This window comes from Suillus paluster (genome assembly GCF_016628075.1).
Source record: "Suillus paluster strain FC165 chromosome Unknown EDB91scaffold_60, whole genome shotgun sequence".
In the NCBI taxonomy this organism is placed as follows: Eukaryota; Fungi; Basidiomycota; class Agaricomycetes; order Boletales; family Suillaceae; genus Suillus; species Suillus paluster.
The window spans coordinates 46,861-69,942 of record NW_024537620.1 but is presented as its reverse complement, the minus strand read 5'-3'; the positions used below and the strand labels follow the sequence as shown (position 1 = coordinate 69,942).

The 23,082-nt window shown below is 47.8% G+C and overlaps 6 protein-coding genes across 6 annotated transcripts; 5 read left to right on the top strand and 1 right to left on the bottom strand.

The window, feature by feature from the left end:
- Positions 1-7,958: 7,958 nt before the first annotated feature.
- On the top strand, positions 7,959-9,130 carry EDB91DRAFT_1084870 (uncharacterized protein; the record flags this gene model as incomplete). The annotated part of the gene is made up of 4 exons (XM_041315821.1): positions 7,959-7,993; positions 8,052-8,233; positions 8,285-8,359; positions 8,415-9,130. The coding sequence occupies 4 exons, from the start codon at positions 7,959-7,961 to the stop codon at positions 9,128-9,130; spliced, it is 1,008 nt and encodes a 335-aa protein (XP_041173733.1).
- Positions 9,131-10,821: 1,691 nt separating this feature from the next.
- Positions 10,822-11,458, bottom strand: EDB91DRAFT_1152702 (uncharacterized protein; the record flags this gene model as incomplete). The annotated part of the gene is made up of 1 exon (XM_041319492.1): positions 10,822-11,458. The coding sequence occupies exon 1, from the start codon at positions 11,425-11,427 to the stop codon at positions 10,822-10,824; it is 606 nt and encodes a 201-aa protein (XP_041173732.1). The 5' UTR covers positions 11,428-11,458.
- Positions 11,459-16,889: 5,431 nt separating this feature from the next.
- Positions 16,890-18,182, top strand: EDB91DRAFT_1152670 (uncharacterized protein). Its single transcript, XM_041319491.1, has 4 exons — positions 16,890-17,248; positions 17,301-17,438; positions 17,492-17,662; positions 17,718-18,182. The coding sequence occupies exons 1-4, from the start codon at positions 17,074-17,076 to the stop codon at positions 18,005-18,007; spliced, it is 774 nt and encodes a 257-aa protein (XP_041173731.1). The 5' UTR covers positions 16,890-17,073; the 3' UTR covers positions 18,008-18,182.
- Positions 18,183-18,597: 415 nt separating this feature from the next.
- Positions 18,598-19,723, top strand: EDB91DRAFT_702185 (uncharacterized protein). Its single transcript, XM_041328149.1, has 3 exons — positions 18,598-18,825; positions 18,880-19,368; positions 19,435-19,723. Exons 1-3 carry the CDS (start codon positions 18,814-18,816, stop codon positions 19,633-19,635), a joined length of 702 nt encoding a protein of 233 aa, XP_041173730.1. The 5' UTR covers positions 18,598-18,813; the 3' UTR covers positions 19,636-19,723.
- A 601-nt stretch (positions 19,724-20,324) lies between these two features.
- EDB91DRAFT_1152662 (uncharacterized protein) lies at positions 20,325-21,130 on the top strand (the record flags this gene model as incomplete). The annotated part of the gene is made up of 1 exon (XM_041319490.1): positions 20,325-21,130. A coding segment is annotated over exon 1 (251 nt), but the record flags the coding sequence as incomplete, so codon positions are not given.
- A 264-nt stretch (positions 21,131-21,394) lies between these two features.
- EDB91DRAFT_1251915 (uncharacterized protein) lies at positions 21,395-22,993 on the top strand (the record flags this gene model as incomplete). Its single annotated transcript, XM_041323438.1, has 4 exons — positions 21,395-21,616; positions 21,671-21,890; positions 21,947-22,069; positions 22,128-22,993. 4 exons carry the CDS (start codon positions 21,395-21,397, stop codon positions 22,991-22,993), a joined length of 1,431 nt encoding a protein of 476 aa, XP_041173728.1.
- Positions 22,994-23,082: the final 89 nt, after the last annotated feature.

The following is a 23,082-nucleotide window of genomic DNA, read 5'->3' as shown; positions in this document are numbered from 1 at the left end:
ACCACGACTTTGAGATTCGCGCCGCCAAAAAAAAGGGTAGTTCTGACACTCCGAGTCGCCCGCAATCAAGCTTTATTCAGCATGCAACAGCACTAGCCAGCGCTGCTCTTCCTGGCAGTGCTAAGCTTCATCAGCGTCAACACGCTAATGCCTTCTCACTCCTGAAGAACGTTCAACTGGGTAACACTCTCATGCCCTTCACTGTTGATGGTCCAATTCTTAGCATTGGGCCGAGCACCGATGCAGTTCTGGATCGATTCAAGATGGGCGATGAGTTGATTCTGAAGCTCTGCGAGCTGATGTCAACTGTATGTAGCAGCCGTTGGGAGGCCATCCTCAGGTCTCCAAAGTGGGACCTTACATTTGAGCAGGCAGTGCTTCTGACAACTGCACTTAACACTGACCTGCAGGGGCGCAAATTAGATGCAATCACGGTATGGACTTAGTAGTATTCTAGTCTGAGAATGCAACTAATAACAGCCACAGCCGAAATCAATGTTAACGAAAATGTTCCAGGTGCTTGGGATCGTGGTTTGTTTGTGCGCACTATACTTTTTCGGTCTTCTATTTGCATAATGATGTTCCAGAAAATCTTTCAGCAAATGTAGATCGCGGTTAATGTACTATACAACTTGTTTTGCATATGTTTGTGCTTTGAAACTTATAAATCTGCACTGCTGATCCATGTTGAATGGCAGGTCATGAGCTCACAGACATTCTACGCATCGAGTGCTCACTCGAGGCATATTCAGCCAACACCTCGTCGCCGTGCAAAGGTTCTACTAAGCAAGGAGGCACGAGCCTTGCTGACAGTGTCTCGTCGCAAGAAATCACAGCTATTCAAGACCGCGCTTGACGATGCATGGACTAACATCGACGAATCCATCAAGACGATTGCGTCCTCTAATGGCAAGAGCATCCGTCGTGTCCAGCAGGACTTGCATATGGGTCTGTCACGAATTCCCAATACAAATCATTTTTCTTTCCTCAGTTTTCCTTCGGCTATGTCCCATACCCGAACCGGTCACGTGACACCACTACCTTTCACATTATCACATCATCACCACATCACAGCTTCACCCCTTCACATTTCACCAATCACATCTCCGATCGGATCCCCTACGCCCAGGGCTAAAACCATAGGTCTTCCTATCACTTAATCTCCGTCTCTGACATCATTGCTTATATATCGCGACGTCATACTACGTCATGCGCAGTATCGTACGACTCCTTTCTCATTGGCTGATTATTTACAGACTCAGATATCTCCGACTCAATGTTATGTATATAGGTAGGGTAGTTAGCGTAGTTTCTCTTTAGACTTAACCTCTTCGTTCCTACCCAGTGTAGACTCAGACGTTCACTCTCAATACCATCTATTCTCTTATTCTTGACGAGTCCTAGTGGTTGTGTGATACCTTTACCAATCGGTGAACGTTGATCATAACATTAGGTTAAGTCTTCTTTACCACTCCAACTCAAATTTTGTCTTGGACGCCTCATCCTCGATAAACTTCACCCATGCTATTCTGCTGAGAGTACTCTCGCGGATTACGTTTTCAAAAATCATCTTTCCCAGACGCGCCCTATACCATTTTCTTTTACGATTAGTCTTTTGTAGAAGTAGACCAGGCCCTTGCCCTATGCGAGCCGCCAGTCTATAAGGAACAGTGACATTTAGGTCCTGTCTCCGCATGCCTGCAGTTAGGTCCAAAACCCTACTGACTGCACGCTACCTACCTTTCTTTCGTACTATAAAGAACGGCACTCGCGGGTCTTACAACCCTAGTTACATTACCTTAGGAGGTTGTGGGTATTAAGAAGACCCAAACTTCACCGCATCACTCCTGAACTCCTCTCGAGTTCTACATAGGTTGACGAACTGCTACACGCGCTGTATTCGCACCTATAGTCATCATAGCTCCCCCTTGGAGATCTCGTCTCGTCAGAGACCGTGCCCTACAAGTTCACAACAACAATACCTGTCGGGAGAACAACTGTCCCTTCCTTCATGTCCAAGCAAGATTGGAGAACAATCCAATCCCCCGCCCCGCACCACACACCAATTCAAGGATGGCAGACACTAGGAGCAGGGCCATCGGTATCTGCAGAAAGCTCCACACCAACCCTGTCGAGGCCAGGCTCTGTGGTAGCGGAAGGCATCTTAGGCCCAGAGGGGACTACCATCACCCACCAGAACATTTCGAACTGCCATCTTCACCGTAACCACACAAGAAAGAGAGCTCAACCAAAACCGGTACAACGAAGTGAAAGACCATCTCGCACTCTTAGCCGAGAACCTGAACAGGGTAGAGACAGAGAAGAATGAGCTAGCAGAGAGGCTGAGGGCAGCCGAGCAAACGATCATGGCTTTGCAAGCCTTTCATACAACAACGCCAACAACACAGGTGTTTACCTCTGGAGTTTCGAGCTCTGATCTCAAGATGGCCAAACCTACAGAATTCACGGGAGACAAGAACTCCATCGACGTTGATACATTCCTCTCCCAACTCGACCTCTACCTCACATCCTATCCCACCGCCTCTGAGCTCCAGAAGAGTTCCTGTCTTATTTCTTTCTGCAAGGGCTCTGCAGCGAAATGGGGAGAAAGCGTATCCAAAACCTCTCTAAGCAGACGACTCGGATCGTATGACCAGTTGAAGAATGATATGCAAGCCATGTGGGGCATCATCAACAAAGAAGAGAAAATTGCTAGGGAGATAGATCATCTCCAGCAAGGAAACCGCAGCATCGCGGAATTCGTCTCTCTCTTCAGACAGAAGGTCGCCCACTGTCGCTTCTCAGACTACGAACTTATACGCAAGTTCCATCTCGCATTATCCCAACGGATCAGGGATCAGTTGGCCCACGTAAACCCTAGGGACAAGAGCACCCTAGAAGGAATAATTTCGCATGCTCTTATTATCGGAACGAACTTTGAGGAACTGGACGATGAGAAAAAGAAGACCTGGCAACCACCACGTCGCCCATGGGTTGAAAGAGGCCCTCTCAAACCAGTTTCACAAGGAGGAGATGCAATGGACGTAGACGCATCAAAGACACGAGGTGGACCCCAACCTCAAGGCAAATCGGGAGACACTTTCAAGTGTTATCATTGTGGAAAACCCGGGCACATGGCCCGTAATTGCACTGGACAGCCGATGGATACCAAAGGCAAGGGACCTGCTATCAAAGCGGTCAAGGAAGAAGAAGAGAAACCAGCAGTAAAACCCATCACGCTGGAAGATATCCAACGCATTGTGAACGAGAGGATCTTCTTGACTTCTTCAGATGAAGCCCTGAAGAAACGGGGTTTTTAGATAGGTCGAAGTTGACTGCGAACTTAGACCAGAACAATTGTTTTTCTATCCTTAGTGACTCGGCAATCATGTTTACAGAAGTATCGGAAGTTTGTTCTGGAAATAAACGAGATCATTTTTACTTGCCAATCACGCTAAAGGGAAAAAACAAAAAAGCAGAATTAGAAGCTCTAGTAGACTGCGGAGCAACGAACTTATTTCTAAGCCAAAGGTTCGTAGACAAGAACAAAGTCAAAACCAAGCAGTTACTGCGAGCACTGCCTGTCCGCAATATCGATGGAACTAAAAACTCCGCCAGACCAATCAAAAGCTACACAGATTTGACTCTGAAAATAGGAGATCACGAGGAAGAAGTAGCCTTTCTGATCACGGATCTAGGAACTGATGATGTTATCATTGGAGTAGATTGGCTACGATATCATAATCCAAACATAGATTGGAATGCGGGAAAAATGACGTTGAACTGCTGCCCAGTCAAATGCAAGGATGCCAAGGAAAAGAAGAGAAAGACCAAGGCAAAAAAGCAGAAGGATACATTATCTGCTTTATTACCCATGGAAGAAGATGACGATGAAGTCACCATGGAAACTTCGATCCCGGCAGCCAAAGTACAGCCTTCAGATTCGAGTGCTCCCAAGAAAGTAGAGATAGAGGAGATCCAAGATGAAGATTCACCACGAAATGTGTGGATCAAGTACAAAAGCTCAGTCGCTTCGGAGTTAGCTCAACAAGAGGAAAAGAAGAAGGAAAAGAAATCCGTAGAAGAGATGGTCCCAGAATGGCTCCATGATTATCTCAAGGTTTTCTCCGAAGAAGAATCTACTAGATTCCCTGAACCCAAGAAGTGGGATCACAAGGTAGACTTCAAGGATCCTAATGACCTTCCTCCGAACTCGAAAGCATATCCCCTTTCGCCTGCAGAACACGATGCATGTGAGAAATGGCTCAAACAAGAATATGAATTAGGGAGACTGCGAGATTCAGAATCTCCAGTGGCAGCTCCTTTCTTCTTTGTTGCCAAAAAAGACGGAAAACTTAGACCCGTCATGGACTATTGAAGGTTGAATGAGAAGACTGTCCGAAACGCATACCCTCTCCCTCGGTCACAAGATCTCATCGACTCCCTTACTGGTGCAAGCCTCTTTTCGAAAATGGACGTTCGATGGGGATACAATAATATTAGAATGCGAAAAGGAGATGAATGGAAGGCAGCCTTCAAAACTCCTTTCGAACACCATGAACCAGTAGTTATGTATTTCGGAATGACAAACTCTCCTGCCACCTTCCAAACCATGATGGACCAGATTTTCCAAGATCTAAAAGAAGGAAAAGTCGTTGTGGTCTATATCGACGACATTCTGGTCTTCACAAATGGTACTATAGAAGAACATCGGAAGGTGGTATGCGAAGTATTGAAAAGACTTCAGGACAATGATCTTTATCTTAAACCCGAAAAGTGTTCCTTCGAGAAGAAGGAAGTGGAGTTCCTCGGTTTGATCATTAAAGATGGACACGTCTCAATGGACCCAGTTAAGGTTAAAGGAGTCCAAGAATGGCCCACTCCTACCTGTGTCAAAGACATCCAACGATTCATGGGATTCGCGAACTTTTATCGACATTTCATTCTCGGATTCTCGAACATTGCCAAACCCATGAACGACCTCATCAGGAAGGATGTGCCATGGAAATGGACGGACAAACAAGAAAGGGCTTTCCAAACCCTTAAAGACAATTTCACATCCGCACCAGTATTAGCAATGCCAGATGCCACAAAAAAGAAAAGAATCAAAACAGATGCATCTGACTATGCTACGGGTGGCGTATTATCTCAAAAAGAAGACGATGGACTATGGCATCCTGTTGCCTTTTTCAGTAAATCTATGCAAGATGCGGAACGAAACTATGATATTCACGATAAGGAACTATTAGCTATTATTCGCGCCTTAGAAGAGTGGAGGCATTATGTGCAAGGTGCACCAGAACCGGTAGAGATATGGACGGACCACAAAAACCTTGAATACTTCATGACAAGTCAGAAGTTAACTCGCAGACAAGCGAGGTGGTCTTTGTTCCTTGCAGAGTATGAATTTACACTGCACCATGAGCCGGGGAAGGTCAACGACACTGCCGACACTCTGTCCAGGAGGCCAGACCACAGAGGGGGGGTAGAAAACGACAATTTGGATCACGTGCTTTTAAAACCCAAGTTTTTCCAAATCAAAGCCACAAAAAGAGGTCAAGTTCTGATACAAGGAGAGCAAACATTGCTTAAACAAATCAGAAACTGCACAGATCTAGATCCGGAAGTCCGAAATGCTATCGAAACCATTAAGAAGGCTCCAGTACAACTGCGAAAAGGACTAGAAGAGTGGAATACAGAAGATGGACTCATTCTTTTCAGAGGATTGGTTTACGTACCCAACAACAAAGACATTCGTCGCTCGGTGCTAGAAATCTTCCATGATTCACCCGCAGCAGGACATATGGGACATGCTAAAACTCTCGAACTTGTTTCTCGTAACTATTGGTGGCCACAGATGCAGAAGTGGGTCAATGACTACGTAGATGGATGCAACAGATGTAAACAAACGAAGGTGTTACCATCTAAACCCCATGGTCCCTTGAAGCCTAATGAAATCCCCGAAGGTCCATGGCAAACGATTAGCTGTGACCTGATTACCGATCTCCCTAAATCAGAAGGCAAAGACAGTATCCTCGTAGTAGTCGATCGCTTCACCAAACAAGCCCATCTCGCGCCAACCACCAAGGACGTTACTTCGAAAGGAATCGCGGACTTGTTTCTTAAATACGTATGGAAATTGCACGGAACACCAAAGAAGGTGATTTCCGATCGTGGAACACAATTCATGTCCAAATTCATGCAAGAAGTCTCAAAAAGACTAGGGACCAAATGGTCTATGTCGACCGCATATCACCCACAGACAGACAGACAGACGGAACAAGTAAACCAAGAAGTGGAACAATACCTTCGAGTGTTTACGTCTTACCATCAGAACGATTGGGCATCATGGCTTCCCATTGCAGAATTCACGCATAACAATTCCATTACCATAACCGGACACTCCCCTTTCAAATGCCTCTACAGCTATAATCCCGAATTCATTATTTCTCCTAACTCCTCCAACACCGTTCCATTAGCCGATCAAAGAGTAGCAGAAATGAAGGAGGCACAGGACGAGGCAAAGGCAACACTAGAAATCGCCAATGATCGGATGAAACACTTCTATGATCGAGGAGTAAAAGACGCACCAATTTTCGAAGTAGGACAAAAGGTTTGGCTAGACGCCAGAAACATCAAACAACAACGACTGAGTCAGAAGTTATCGGATCGCCGTCTTGGTCCCTTTGAAATACTCGAGCGAGTAGGCGAATTGAACTACAAGTTGAAATTACCAGAATCCTATCAAATTCACCCGGTTTTCCATGTAGAACTACTCACCGCTCATAAAACCTCGTCACTAACAACTCGCACCACACCAGAGCGTCCACCCCCCGAAATAGTGGAAGGAATGAAAGAATACGAAGTAGAAGCAGTAATAGCCAGCAGAGTGCGGCGAAACTGGTTGCAATTCTTATCAAAGTGGAAAGGATATCCATTAGAGGAAGCAACATGGGAAAATGAAGAAAACCTAAAAAACTCCCCAAGATTAGTCAGCGAGTTTTACGCGGCAAATCCCGATGCACCCAAATCACGTCAAATTGCAAGCGCAATCATTCCAGTCTTACAAACTCCTGGTTTCTTGGAATGGAGACAAAAAAATATTCGACCATCCTATGTTCGTGAGGACGCTCACCTTAAAGAGGGGGTAATGTCACGAATTCCCAATACGAATCATTTTTCTTTCCTCGGTTTTCCTTCGGCTATGTCCCATACCCGAACCGGTCACGTGACACCACTACCTTTCACATTATCACATCATCACCACATCACAGCTTCACCCCTTCACATTTCACCAATCACATCTCCGATCGGATCCCCTACGCCCAGGGCTAAAACCATAGGTCTTCCTATCACTTAATCTCCGTCTCTGACATCATTGCTTATATATCGCGACGTCATACTACGTCATGCGCAGTATCGTACGACTCCTTTCTCATTGGCTGATTATTTACAGACTCAGATATCTCCGACTCAATGTTATGTATATAGGTAGGGTAGTTAGCGTAGTTTCTCTTTAGACTTAACCTCTTCGTTCCTACCCAGTGTAGACTCAGACGTTCACTCTCAATACCATCTATTCTCTTATTCTTGACGAGTCCTAGTGGTTGTGTGATACCTTTACCAATCGGTGAACGTTGATCATAACAGGGTCAAGGGCTCTTGCGGACGAAGCGTGCCAAATCGAGCATGTGGAATGCATTCTGCTGGAAGAAAAATCAGACCGCGGACAAAGAAAATGGTACGTGCTTTTTGTGTCTACAGTTCTTCTACCACTGACTTATTTTATGCTACAGGACTGTCTGGGAAGGCAGTCCTGCAAGACCTTGTCCAGGAGAATCACGCTGAGTATCACAAACTCGATGACGACGTGAAAGCTAGCATTTTGAAGGAGTACGAGGAATTCAAGGCCACAAAGACTACCGGCACTCACATATCCACCAAATTGAAGGTCAACGATGTTACTCAGACCCTCAAGGCCGTCGAGAATGAGGTAGGCATTTTTTTTTTCATTTCAATAATATTAATTACAATAATTCACAGTTAAATAGCTTAAGATCCCGAACAGGTGCAGAAACGATACTATACACGACGCGCGGCTCTACCGACCTGCCACTCCGTGGGGTTGCCTTCGCAACACATGGTGTTGAGAATTTCATGGAGTCCATCATGAACGTTGATAATCAAGATCTTGTTGGTAAGATGGAAGGTTTCGCGATGAGTGGGATATGCGGTGAGTTTTATTTTGCTAGTACTTAATGAATTTACCACTGAATCTATCTAGGTGCTGCTCAAAATCATCAAAAACGTTGTTCTAACATTCGCGGCTCGATCAGAAACATAATCAACGAGAAACTCCGTGAGTACATGCACCACTCTTTGACCATTCTCTTGTCTAACTTATTGAATGTCAGAGAACATTACCGGTGACCCAGATGCAAAGATGCAATGGGCTCACTACTGGCGCAACATTGTTCAGCGCTATCTTGTCGTTTGCACAGGGTGGCCTGACGAAATCCCCTTTGAAAACTTTAGCAAAGTGTCAAGCTCACTCGCCGACCTGGAGATGCTCGAACGGAAATGGAAGTCCGGAGAGATCCACTGGAGACAGTTGGAGAACGAGGAGTTCGAGCAACTTCATTGCGAGCGAAATGAAAAACTCGACAGCGGTGCAATTGTTGAACGTCGTTGTCGGACCCGCTCAGACAAGGGCAAGAAACGCACTCGCGCTCGTTCTCCTGATGAGAACAACGAGAACGCCGACAACGACGACAGCGCAAGTCGCACATCACCTGTGCCACCTCCCTCTGCTTCTGCGGGCAGTTCTACTCAGACCGAACCTTTGGCGTCTACTCCCGCCAGTGGGAATGGACTCTCTCCCAACCCAGTGGACGACAGCATAAGCTGCACATCACCTGCGCCACTCGTTGATCCTTTGGCATCTGCTCCCGCCGGTGGGAATGATCCTACTCTCTTCAATCCCACTCTCTTCAATCCCACTGCCTTCGATCCCACTGCCTTCGATACTGCCAATGGACTCTGCGATGACTTGGATTTTTCATTTGATTTTGATGGTACTCTCACCCACTTAAATCAACTGTTCAGTGGCCCATCCACTGTTGGCCTTTGAGGCTTCTCACTGTACCTCAATGCGCGTTATAGGTTGATTAGTACTTAATATACTCAGGCTGGACAGAGTCAATGCTAAAAAAGGGTTGCGAGGATAAAATTAATCATTGCATAAATTAGACAGTGCAATGCGGCATAGCGGTAGTAGAAGGGCAAGGAACTCATAAGCCAGAAATAGATGGTGGTAGATGAACTTCCAAGGAGACCTCCCTGCGACTGTAGGTAAAAATCGCGAACTGTGGGATTGCCCACTCTCTCTTGGCCCTTGTACCACGAGAGGCCATGTTGGGAAGTGAACAATGGTCCTGCAGCGAGACGGTGTGAGTGTGAGCAGGACAGCCTTGAAACTGACCTTAAGGAGAAGCACAATTGACAAGGTGATGGTGATAAATGAACGGCTGAGGAGACCTCTATGCGACTGTAAGTAGAAATTGCGAACAGCGGGATTGCCCACTCTCACCGTTGACGTTGAGCCTGGAGGCGATGCGATGGTGATAACAATAAGGGGAGTTAGTAGGAGACCTCTGTGCGACTGTAAGTAGAAATTGCGAACAGCGGGATTGCCCACTCTCACCGCTGACGTTGAGCATGGAGGTGATGCGATGGTGATAATGATAAGGGACTAGGAGACCTCTGTGCAACTGTAAGTAGAAATCGCAGACAGCAGGATTGCCCACTCTCACCATTGACGTGGATCTTCGAGGAGGACGGGTGATGCGGCAGTGAAGGGACCCATAGCGTCAATGACTGGGTGAAGGCAGAGCAGGAGTATTGATGCTGATCTTCTTGTAGGACGGGTAATGTGGCGGTGAGGGGGCCTTGGTGTCGATGACTGAGCGAAGGCAGAGCAGAGATGGAGGAGAACGACCCCGTTGGTGAGCTCAACGTCGACAAGGGCGAGCTCACTGTTGACGTCGAGGAGAAGGTGTCGTGGGAATAGCCTACATAATTTAGGCTCTGTATATTCCTAATATGTTAATTAACTATATCGGCTCATTCCGAGAATACCTTACAAGGTAGCATAAGGTAAAACATTATTTAGGGCAAGGTTTAATGCTGGTGTTGGGATTTAACGCAACTAAGCTAAGTAATACTTAGCGAGGCGCTCGATCACCCAGTATAATAATACTTACTTATTGGGTAACCCAGGTGGTAGTAGTGTGTGACGAGGTCACGATTTTGGCAAAAAGAGTGACCCATACCAATTCCTGCAGTATGCATCATTGACAATTCTGAGCAGATACGCGTCGGAGGTCGTCATCGATCTTGTTCGGAGGAGCATCAAAGCCAAGTAACGTCATCGGCCAAACAGAGATTCTCATCGAGTGCGGCGGAACCTTGCGTGAACGCAGTCCAAGAAGCCGCCATTGTCATGAAGGTGTGCAATGTCACACAGCTTGTTAAAGCCTTCACAATGATATGCATTTTAGGATTTTTACAGCCGGTCAAGGAGATGGATTGTGAGAGAGTCAGCGGGATACTCATGTCGGCGTTGTAGACCGGCAGTCTATTGACGAGTGGCATCTACACGTAAAATCCAATTGACCTTCGTGCACAGCGGATCAATGCTACTCAAGCATGTATAGATACAGATCGCGGACTATGTTACAAAGGAATATTGTTTCACAAAGGTACTGTGAAGGTATGAATGAAAATGCGTCAGGGGTTCTCCGTCCTTCGACAAGAATAAGTCTACAATATCTCTAGCGTCCTGACGTCCATCATGTCACGAACAGAAGTCACATCCTTGACTTGCGCGATGATATTGTTATCCGAAGCAATCCTCCTGTACTCCCCGACACGCTGCTGCGCTAGCAAAAGTGCGCCAAAAGGCTGTCCGAGGCGAGCGATCAACCTTGACGCTCGGGCGTGCGACTCCAAATCAGCTGGCGCATATGCTTTAGGAGAGCCATACAGCGAATGATCTGACATAGACCAGGGCATAGACAAAGTTTTTATGGTTCTATCACCCACAAAGTTGGGTAGCCCGAGGTCATGAATATTCCACGGACGGACGAGCATGAATGTCTGCTGGCCGGGCCTTGCCTGCGAGAATTGACCCAATCTGGCTTCCGTAGTGATCACCAGGTCTTTAAGTCCGTTTGCTTTGACATAATAAGTGAAACGTGTCTTTTGGTCTTGACCGCGACTTCGCCTGACTTCTGTGATAGGAAATACAATGCAAGGCAGTTGCAGTCTGCGGTGCGCGAAACGAGGAGCGCCGAGGTGGTCAAGCCGGGTACACAGCGTCAGTGCCTGTTCCACGACAGTGGCATTTTGCAGCAATGAGATTGACATCTGTATCTGATCATCAGATAGAGATGGCGTCATGCATGACGGAGAATGGTACGAGACAATCTCGGCTGGCAAACAGCTATTGAACGGAGACGATGTTCCGACCCAGTCCAGGGCAGTGATATCGCCCGACTGGGCTATGATCTCTTGCAAGAGCCGGCCGAGCGCATTCTGCCTCGTCTCGCCGTAGATGACAGGGAGGTGGATGCCGAATATGCCAAACAGTGAATATGCAATGTCTTCCGGTACAGTCGTGGCACGTTTCGACGCCCATTGAAGTTTCTCTCGGGCGTCTCTCGTCCCCGGACGAAAGGCGATGAGAGCCTGTGCATCTATGCCTGTGGAATCCTCTAATTCCTTCATGATAGCAACAGATTTTTTGTGATTAGGAGAGCGGTCGTTGAGATATGGAATCCAGTCTTTTCGGTAGAAGATAATGACATTTGGAGCGAGGAACTCTTGAACAGTCCACCCTCGCGTGTTCCAAGCGCTCTTTGCGAGTGCGCCTGACTGCGCTGAAGGCAGAACATCCGGCAGGTAGACAATTGTAAGAGCCGAGTTGTGATACCAGACAAACATGGCATTGACGGATCGTTGGAGCTCAACATTGTTCTTCTGGTCAATGCAACATGTATCGCTCCACGCCCAGCGGTAGCCCGCATTGCGAGCAGTTTTGCAGAACATCTGCAACTTCACTGTGGTTCCGACTGCATCCAAATCATACACGACCTTGTCCTGGATGTCGTGCAGCAGCGGCTCATCGCCTTGCCACCTATGCGACAACATGGCCCAACCGAAGTACTTCGCGACGACTGCTTCGATATGCTCCGCTTGGATGGGCGCATACATTATGGATGAAAATACAAGCTCCTTGTACTCTGGGCATTCTGTGAAGGCTCTGATCTGTGCCTCTCGAGTGCATATACGCCCAGTGGACGTATTGAGTAGACGAAGCGGGGCATTTTCAAGTTTAGCGTCGATGGCTCGTTGAATGGTGCCTTTGATGTCAGACGGATTGACATTCTGCTGACGCAGCTCTGGAGAAGGCGTTCATAATTTTCTCGTTGATCCACGATGGATTCGGGCTTACTTTGGATCTGCGCGTCGGGTGTATCATCTGACTTCGAGAGCATCATTTTGAAGGTCTTGATTGCTTCATCGTAGCGCCGTGCGCCGTGAAGCGCTGCATGCTTTAGTTGGTATCCCAGGTAAGAAGAAGTATTAAGTTCGATGAGCTATGCATCGCCGGTGTCAGAATGAATTCTATACCAATGATGGACATCATGTCTGCACCTTCTCCGCGTCGAAAAGGGCCTCCACATAGAGGTTTCGTTCCAAATTTGCCTTGCTGCGGTGCGCAAACAGGGACTCGCACGAGGAGTCAAGCCCGATTCCTGCCGAATATAGTTCGATAGCGGCCTCGTAATTGCTTGCAGCAACAGCCTCATCTCCCTTTGCGAGACAGCGCGCAGTACATTTTTTCTTGAAAGCTAAACGTACTCAGAGTAAGTGTCGATGTTCGTTCAAGGCCCAAAGTACCCACCAGTGAACCATGCGAGGTAGCTGTCCTTCGCATCCTCATCAGTCATGCGCATAGTGTGTTGGTGAGATTCGACCGCTTCGATCACTCGATCGGCGCGAAGGAGTGCATCGCACCGCCTTTGGTTGACACTTTGCCATAGTGAATCCAAGTCCCAGCCGAAGAGCTGTACAGCGCAAATCATTAAAAGTGTCCTGTGGGCTTCATAGTGACGTACCACTGTGAATACCTTCAATGTAGGTTCAAAGGGCATTTGGCGAGAGGACACGTCGGTTATACTAGGCATGATATCGTTCAGTCGATCGGCGGCTTCGCTGTACCGCCTGTCATGGAAAGCGATTATTGCAAGCTGTACGCGTAGATATGACTGAGGAGTGTGTTCGAAAGTGAGGAAACTCGTGAGGTATGACGTAAAGCTCACATTGATAAAACTGCACGGAAGTGTATCTAAGTGATGACAAGCGGTGGCGAGGTCTTGAACTCGCCGCATCGCCTCATCGTGGCAACCGGCATTAAAAAGTACAACAGCCTGGACAAGATACCATCGAAGTATTAGTACGACAGACAGACTCTGAGATAGCGACAAGAGTACCTTGATCAATAGCAATAGACCGACGGTGGTTGGATCACGATTCGAAAATACGAACGCGAGATCAAATGCTTCTGTCGCGTCCCAGAGCTGCTCGTTGGCGCAGAGTGCGATGGCCTTGGAAATGTAGCCCAATAACGAGGGCTGGATAGCAATGGACTACGTCAAGAAGCAGAGTCAGCACCAACAGCGTCATGATATGCAGAGCATTTGACCTTGACTGAGTCTTGAAGGGCCTTGTCCCACTCGGAGTTTCGCGCCCTTACAACAGAGCGATTGGCATACGAGTGGTGGTTGTTACCATCTGCTTGGATCTCTTGTGTCAACAGGTCTTCAGTAATATGCAGATCCCCAGTGACGCATGAATTGCGGACGATCTTGTTTATGGCAAGGATCTGCATGAAGAAATTTCATGTTGTGTTATGAGCAGAGGCATTGAAGGAAGAAGCTCACGTCAAACAACGAAAGATTGTCGTCATTGCCAGAGGCTTGGTCAATATCCGATGGATGATTGCTTGGACTGTCGTGATCGCAGGTGGGCTCGTGTTCGTTCTCGTGACTGTGCACCGGCAACTGTTTCTCGTGTAAATAAATAGAAAAGCGGGACAAGAATGGGAAAGAGCATACGTGCGTGTCACTACGAGGAAGGAGTTGCTGTACTTCCTCGTCATCTTTAATCGATTCGTATACATCGTCTTCCTCGTCGGCAGATGAGTCGTGGTTGTTATCATCTGCGTCGGTCTCCTGGGACAGGATGCCTTCAGCGGTATGCGGGTCCTCAGCAATGCATGCATTGGGTAGCGTTGTGTTTATAACAGGGATCTGCATGAAGCAAGCTCATGTTCCGTGATAAGGACTCAAATTGAAGGCAGCTCACGTCAAATAATGAAGGGTTGTTGTCACTGCCAGACGCTTGTTGCGAAGAATGGTGGCTAGCACCGTCGTTATTGCCAGAGAGCTCGTTGTCGGTGTCATGACAGCGCGGCTGTGTGCCGCCGCGAAAGCAATATGAATGAAGAGACAGACTAAAAATAATGGGTGATAGCATACCTGCGTGTCACTGAGACCAAGGAGTTGCTGTCGACGTGCTCCTTCATCGACCTTTGTCATTTCTCCCGCCTTGTGTTGCTCAAGTATCTGCTTGATAGACCAGAGTAGCACCTTTCCTGTGCGATCTCCACCGACAAGCAGTTCGCCATTGGGAGAAATCGCGACAGACAAAATGCTCGAGGTGTGTTTTAGTGGTTGTCCTATGTGCTGGTGTGTCTTTGTGCTCCACAGCCGCACAGTCTGGTCGTGTGAGGCAGTGGCAAAGAAGGAGCCATCAGACGAGATGGCGAGCGAGAAGATGTGGGAAGTGTAACCAGTGCAAGGTTGACCGATCTGGTCTCCATTGGACGAGTTCCAGAACTTGACTGTTTTGTCTTGTGACGCAGAGAGAAGTTGCTGGCCGTCAGGCGACCACACAACACTTTTAATGTAATTTCGGTGAGCGTTGATCTTGAGAAGAAGCTCGGCGTTATCGGTGCGCCAAACACGGATGTCACCGAATGATCCCGAGGCTAATTGTAGCCCATCTGGGCTGAATGCAACACTGAACACCCACAAAACATGACCCTCGAGTGTTGCGAGGACAGCGCCAGTATCTGCATTCCATACAACAACCGTGCAATCATCCGACCCGCTTGCAAGTTTCTTGCCATCGGGTGAGAAGCACACCGACAACACCCAGCCTGTATGCTTCACCAGCGGTTCGAATACGTTTTGCTTGCTCTCGACGTCCCAGATGATGATGGTTTTATCATTTCCACCGCTCGCAATTCGCCTGTCGTCTGGTGATATGGCCACGGAATTCACCCGGTCCTCGTGTCCCCAGAATGGCCCTCCTACCAATACTCCTGTCTCCAAGTCCCAAATTTGCAGAGTTTTATCATATGAACCAGTGACGACCCGTCGACCATCTTTGAAGAACGCGACTGCTGCCACGTTCCACGTATGCCCTTTCATCGTCTGCATTGGTGTCAGTTGCCCTTCCGTTGTCTGCGCCGGTGTCGGCTGCCGTCTCAGAGTGAGATCCGCATTCCTTGCTCCATCAAGCACCCTTGACATCTCGCGTTGACCTAGACAGAGATATAGACAGTCAGCAGCATTTGAGGTTGACGAGGACTGTACCTTTAGGATATCCTTGCGTTGGGGTCTGGTGGTGGTGAGTAGTGTTGGGCTTCTGCCCATGACCCAACTCATGTAGGCGCTTATCCAGGGTTCTTCCGTATCACGCTGCTACAGCGTGGATTACTCTGACTTTTCATTTTCTCCCTCTCCCCAGTGGATGGGATTCCTCAGCCTCCCGGTGCGAAAGAGAGCCTATTGTATAGACCTGACCTCACCAAATCTCCCTCCCGTCGTGGAGAGTGCCTCCTCAATTTCCCATGTCGTTGCCAGGATGCTTTGTACAAGGTGCTAAAGCTCATTTGCGAGAAGCCCCTGCGTATCGTTTCCTCATTCTTTTGGCCATATAAGTGAACTTCGAACTTCTAGTATAAAAGAATAAAAAACATACCTGTTGAAGTTCTTCGGGCGTGAACTCTGGTTTGCATCCTCGCCCTGTCGCGCGGGCTGAAATTCCGAGCTCCAGTGGAGCTGGCTTCTGAGAATATAGAATATGCTTCCTGGATGACCTCTCACGCAGGCAGAGCGGTCCTCGACATTCCTTCAGGCGCTCTACGACGAGAACAGAAACTACCTTAAATTTAAGGATGAGGAGCTGAAACAACTCAGGAACGTTTTTTCTGAGCGTGGCCCCACAGAAGTCGACAATGACACAAATTATCTTCAAGCTGCACTGTGGACGCTTCAGCGAGTTCGGGTGTGAGGGCGACGTGGAGCCAAATTAATACAACCCGTCATGCTGCCTGAAGATTGAACGTGTGCATGTTCAATGGTAGAAACAATACGCCACTTGCGGTCATTACAGGACATTTGCGGCAGTCCGCTCGATGACGATACAATCTAAGAGGAAGAAACAGGAAATAAAAGTGTAGCACTTACTATGGCACAGAGGGATCGGACGGCGCACTGCACACTTTTCAGCATACCAGTTTGGCCGAATATTGAGCCAGTGCTGATTTCCGATGCTCTGAGAACCTCCGGTCGGAAGTGAGCTGGCATAGTATTAGCTAGATGCCTTCAAAAGATGGCGACTATGTAGTAAGCTGACAGCCTTAAATCCTAACACAGACAAACAATTTAATAGTGCGAAATAATAAATATAATTATTGAAACCTTGTATGGTTTGAGCCCAGGTGTACAATGTTTAAATATTTAAATACTGCTTCTGTTCGTTCATCCAGTTTTCTCCAGAGTCAAACATTTGCGACCATCAAATTCTCCACGTCTGGTTCGAGTACAGGAGACTATGGCGTACACAGTCGGGGGCTGATTCACTTACAATTTACTGTGTTCGAATCGGACAAGACTCAACCTCAAATCGTTAACTTTGACTGTCACTAGTACTGACACGATGTCCGTAACTCTACCACTTCCTACTTCTCCCTCCGAGACGTCCTTCACCTATAATGCCATGTTAGGTACTGCGATTTCCGATGATCTCATCAAATCGCGTGCGCAACTTTTTAGTACGAACTACGGAATATGGGGCGAAAAGGCGATCAGTATCTCGAAGTACACCAAGCCTGGTCAGCTCTCACTTGTGTTGGACACTCTGTTACTTGCTCAATTAATTCTCAGGTCAATCAGTCAAGATGACTGGTAGCAAGTTGCGAAGTCAATGTGTATCTATTCCAGACCACACTGTCCTTGTGACGTGTTTTCAGCATGAGAAACTCGTCGGTCATGCCTTCGCTAGTGTCTGGTCTTTTGAAGGAGGTACGTCTATGTGTGCATTCTTATGGTGTTGTCGAAAGCTCACATCGTCACAGGTGTGGTCGGATGGATCACTCAGCTCGTCGTTGACATGAGTGTCCGTAAACGATACATTGCAACCCAGCTGCTGCAAACCCTTAAGGTCCACCCATTGTTTCAAGGAGTCACGGCAGTTGGCCTTGTTTCGTCTCATCCTGCTGCGTGCAGCGCTTTGGCAAAGTATTCCGGTATATTTGCGTTGATCTATATGCAGTCAGTTATCATAACTAACAATGACTCAAGACGTTGGCGTGTATGCAGTCGACTTGTCTTTCATTCGTGAAAATGCGGCGAGGATTCTGGAGGCCTCCGCCGTCGACTATCTCAAGAGCGTACAACTTCGTGGTGACCTCTTCCAGGAGAACGCAGGCACTGATGCTGTCTCATCTATGTTCACAGAGTTTTATGTTGATCATGCGGAACCGTCGAAGGTGTTGGAAAAATTTAAGGTGAGGGGTAAATGGTGCTTGGGTGAACTTCTCGAAGGACATGAATATCTTGCTCTCTTTCCTGTGTCGCCTTTGGGCGATTGATCTTAACGGCCTGAAAACTACGCAAAGTGAAACAACTGGGTCTATGAGGGAAGGAATAAGGGAAATGTATAGTACAAACCGTAGAGTGGTCGGGGGTTGGGGAATCTGCAGTCCAGAATCTGTAAATAATATGGCGTCCGTGATATACCGGAATAGACATACTGACACTTGTCACTGCGAGCTGACGCGACCGGACTTGTCAATGAATTATGACGTACGAAGCCGCTGAGCATGTAAGGTGACCTCGTAATACGTATTGGTCTGAATTCGGCCTCATGTTGTCACTTGTGTTGGACGCACCTCACCTCGAGTACTGTTAGCAGTTGACGGCAGTCTCAGCCTCATGATCATGCAATCAGCTATGACTACATGATGTGATAAAACAATAGCATCCAAGTTTCCAACGTACTAGCTAGAGAGCTAGTGTTATCCAATCTCGACAGTCGACACACCTCACTAGCTGGTTTGGGGTCCCAGTCTCACGTACGTTCTGATCTTTGGCCTTGTATCGGCAACGGTAAGTACATCCTTGTTGTGAAACAGCCCGCAGTGCGCAAATATTGCTCTTGTACAGTCGACATGTCGATTGCCCACAAATGGTATTGCGCAGCCACTATGCCTCGCGGCCCACCATGAGGATGGCCAAAGCGGAATGGGCTCAGGGAATCTGGAGGGTTTCGTACGTGTTGACCCGTTGAAACTGACGTACATCGCTTTCAAGGCCGCCCCATACTTTGAAAGGTCTAAGGGCCAATCGAGCAGTTTGAACCACAATTGACCCAATCGTTGTCGAAGAGACTTGCGAAATGCAGCTGCGGGTGAGTGTCGCATCCAAATTTATTGTCATAGACACAGCCCTAATCGAGACGCAGAACATCATCCACACCAAGCCACCTGCCATCATTACCTTCTTGCTACTAACGAGCCTCCCGCTCATCGATCCCACCCGGGTGGTGCGATCTCTTTGCGCAACTCACCTTGGGAGGCGTCTATTGCAAGCAGGCTCCAGCAGGACCTTCGTGGACAGTCTCTTCCAAAGGCTCTATCACGCACTATCCTCCACTTGCATTCGCGTCCGCCTCTTATTCCCATTACCCGTGCGTTCACGATACGAATCATTCCCCACACTAGAAGCAGAAACGAAATATTGGTGCATTGCTGCTCGTTACCGACGCCACCTTGCCCAGTCTAATGCTCGTCGGCCGCCGCATGAGACATCTGAGATACCTCTCGTGTCGTATTATACCCCGCGTCTTCTGCCTCAATACCGTGACGTTCGATACTCCGACGAAGAAAGTGGTGCATATTCCATATCAGCCAAGACATTTTGCAAGTGGCATAGGATGGTATTTCGGGGGTCGGTAAGTCTTTTATCTGATACTGTTACTCAGAAGAAGTGATGCCTGCTTTGTGGTTTCGGATCGAAGCATCACCCGACTCTTTCCCAGGCAGCTGCACGCATCAAGTATCACTCTTACAGAGACCTCCGAGAAATTCACCGGATAGCGCGCCTCTTGCCGGATGAAGAAGTGTTCCGTGTGCGTCGCCCGTGGTCCCAAAAATATAGCAAAATTTGGAAGCAATGGCTGAACAACAAAGGTCCAGATGTAGTGATCGTGTTTGAGTGATGTACTCTTGATGTGCCAGCAATTGCTGTAATGCGGGTTGTATGTATGTCGTAGACGTGTCTATGTACATTTCGTTTGTTTACCTATCAGCATCTGAGCTTTCCCATACTATCTTTGGCCCAGAGTTGCAAAATGCGATGTAGCACACTCATCTTTCGCTCATTTTCTTTGCACAATGATTCTGAAGGATGATCAATGCATAGCTCACTGTCTGTATTTTTTATTTCACAAAAAATGGACGAGAAGTGCTTGCGGGAGTAAAACACTGCTCAGAAAGTATACTTTCCACGCCAATCCATCACAGGGAAGCCATCGCACCGACCAAAAAAAATCAGGAATTTTACGCATGATTCCTCATTACCTTCTAACACTGCTCTAATTTTTTCCGACACAAAAACCGAGCTGTGTTGTGCGACACAAATGTTGTACTGTCGAGACACAGGGCGTGACAGGAGGAGTGATTTGGTGGTCGGAGTCATCAAGCTCCGCTCGGCATCCGACGCCCTACTTCATTCGATCAACACTTGACGGCGTCGGAGAGTAAAAACGGCAGTGTGACACCTAGTGTGACCTGATCAATTCTGTGCAGGTGAGAAATTTTGCAACTGTGTGCTCAAACACCGTTCACGCCGGCTTCTCTCTGGCAACGTAGCCTCAACAAAATTTGCAAATGTGTTTTACATAGCGCTGAAGCCTGAACTGAATCCTACGTCCCCCTGTTGTCGCCGTTTTTCAATGTTGTGTTGTTGTTGAGCTATCACGCGAACATTGAAAAGTTTTGCAACTCTGGGCCAGAGATACTAGTATGCGAATGTGCAGACTCTGTGGATGCTAACATATCGTTCCTGTCCTGCTTTGACATTAGATCTGCTTGGGCACCGACAGCGCGAAGTATCTCGCATTCATCATCGTATACAGCAGCTCCACTCACTTTCAGTCTCCAAGTCCTGGGCGGGAGCTGCAGCTGCAAGTGTGGGAATTTGGGTGTAGGTTGTAGAAATTAAGCATCGTGAGGATGTCGTCGGACACCCTCACTGGCGCCAATAGTAAAGCCTGCAGATCCATCTGCACTTGCGGAAACGTGTTTCAACCAGGAGGCCTACGATGGAGCTGGTGGTAGAGCAGTTTGACTCGATTCGACGAAACCTCGGCGTATGGAAACTGTGGTCTCGCGTCACTGACAAGGACGAAAGTACTTTCGAGCATCTATATCGTGGGGCTGCTCATTGGAGATACGGGATAAGTTTCATTGTCAGGCATAGATTGCTGTACCCCGACTTCCGCAATGAAGCGCATACTAGGCCAAATGTTCGGGGTTTCTTCTGTCTAGCTCGTACGGTGATCCCATGGGGTGACTAGTAGTACCGTCTAATTGTCTGCAGGAGCTTCTGCCATGATACAGCGATAAATTTGTCTGCACTTGTTTTCGTTGATCATCTCTGGTCAGTTAAAACGGTTGAGGACTGAGGACTGATGAGTCAAGACGTTGTCGAGCAGCTGTGGTCTGAATCGGCAAATACCGGACAGTGCTTCCAGGATCTCCCTACCTCGACATCTCTGACATCCTTCCAATAGCAAATACCCCTAACTACTCCACCCGGATTCTTACACGACCGACGGTAGTAAAAATCGCAGGCCTGTGTCTTACTTGCATTTCGTAAATAACTGTAGTAGTGGGTTATTCTTACAACTTATTCGTTTTCTAGAGTATTGAGCACACTTTCCTGTTTCAGGTGACTTGGAGTCTGTTCGACCAGAGATGCACCGCTGGATCCCTGAAGTTGTGCGGCTTATTTTCGAATATGTCTATGATCCTATTCGTACAGTAGATGATAGAGAGGGTCGTGTCACGGTTGCCGGTCTAGCAAGAACTTGTCGAGCATTTAAAGACCCTGCCCTAGATGTCCTGTGGACTCGGCTGCACTCTTTGGATGCACTCGTCCTTTGTTCCGGTGGGAGACGGGTTGGCAACAACCAACTAGTCAGTGATCTACCATGATTTTTCACTTTCCCATCACTCAGATCCCGCACTCAGATCTGGGATCGTCCATTGTACGATGCGGACTGGCGCAATCTCGCCCGTTATGCAAATCGCGTCCGCACGCTGACAGTCTCAACTGGGTCGGATAAATGGGACATAAAGACTTTGCAACTTCTGAATTGTTTTCCTCTTCCAGGACCCATCCTTCCGAACCTCACAGAGTTGAATTGGCTGTCCGATCGCGAAGACTTTTTCCCATTCTTGCGTTGTTTCTGTGGGCCCAATCTGAAGGCACTCAGCCTTTCACCCCTCTCATGGAGTGTCTCTAAGTGTGTCGCAGTCGCATCGCTTCCACCATCGTGTCCTTTGCTCGAGAGATTGTTATGCTGTGGCGCAGAGGATTCGTCGATTTGAGCAATCAGCGAGGCAGTTTTGGGTTGGAAGAAGCTTCAAGTATTGCGGGTTGGTCCTGTGGACAAACATACTTTGACGCACACGGCCTCTTTGCAAGCGCTTCAAGAGTTGCGTTTCTCTGCTACATCAGATCTTAGATCCCTCGTGTTGGAATTTTGTTCCCCCAGTGTCCTGGTGTCAATCGTAGCTCCTACACCTTCATTCCTTCAAGCGTTCATGCAAAACGTCCATTTCTCAATTCGACGTCTGCACCTTGAATGCGCGCTCTACGATCATTCTTTCCCCGAAAAATTCTTCTCGCACTTAGAAACATGCGTGGAGCATCCCGAGGAACTTACAGAGCTAGTGTTGACCGTGACAACGAGATCAGACGCGGATGCTACCAACAAATCGATCGTGCTCAACTCTCGCATGTTGCATCCGCTCCTGTCATTCAAGGGACTCAAACATTTAGACCTTGGCCATGCGTGTACCGCGCATATCGATGATACTTTTCTCGGAGAAATGGCTCAGTCTTGTCCACACCTAGAGCAGCTCTATTTGTGTGACCAGAAGTACTGGCTCATTGCTCCGTTGCTGACCTTTGATGGAGTCACATCTCTCTTAAAGCACTGCCGCCAGCTGTACTCTCTCGGAATTCTCTTCGATGCTACTTTCAAAAGTGAAACAACATATACGGCACCGGTCGATGCAGTCAGTCCAAAAATCACAGAATTTCTTGTCGGTGCATCACCCATCGAGGATCCTGCAAAGGTCGCAGCAGTGCTGTCCTTTCTATTTCCCAATTCAGCTTCCATAAGTCATTGCATTCCCAACAAAATACCCAAGGAGCTTCAGGGAAGGAGGGAAAAGTGGGATGCAGTTAAGGAGTTGTTCGAGATATTTGTCTCAGCTCGGAAGGAGAGTTGGGAGCAAGGCTGGTCGGAGGGAAAGGCTGCGGTTGAGAAGAATGCAGTAGTTTAAATATCGATTTTATTTACCGAATAACAATGAGTCTCTTCATGTCCCCTTGTGCTGCGAGTACCAGTATTTGACAAGGCGGTAGATCTCTG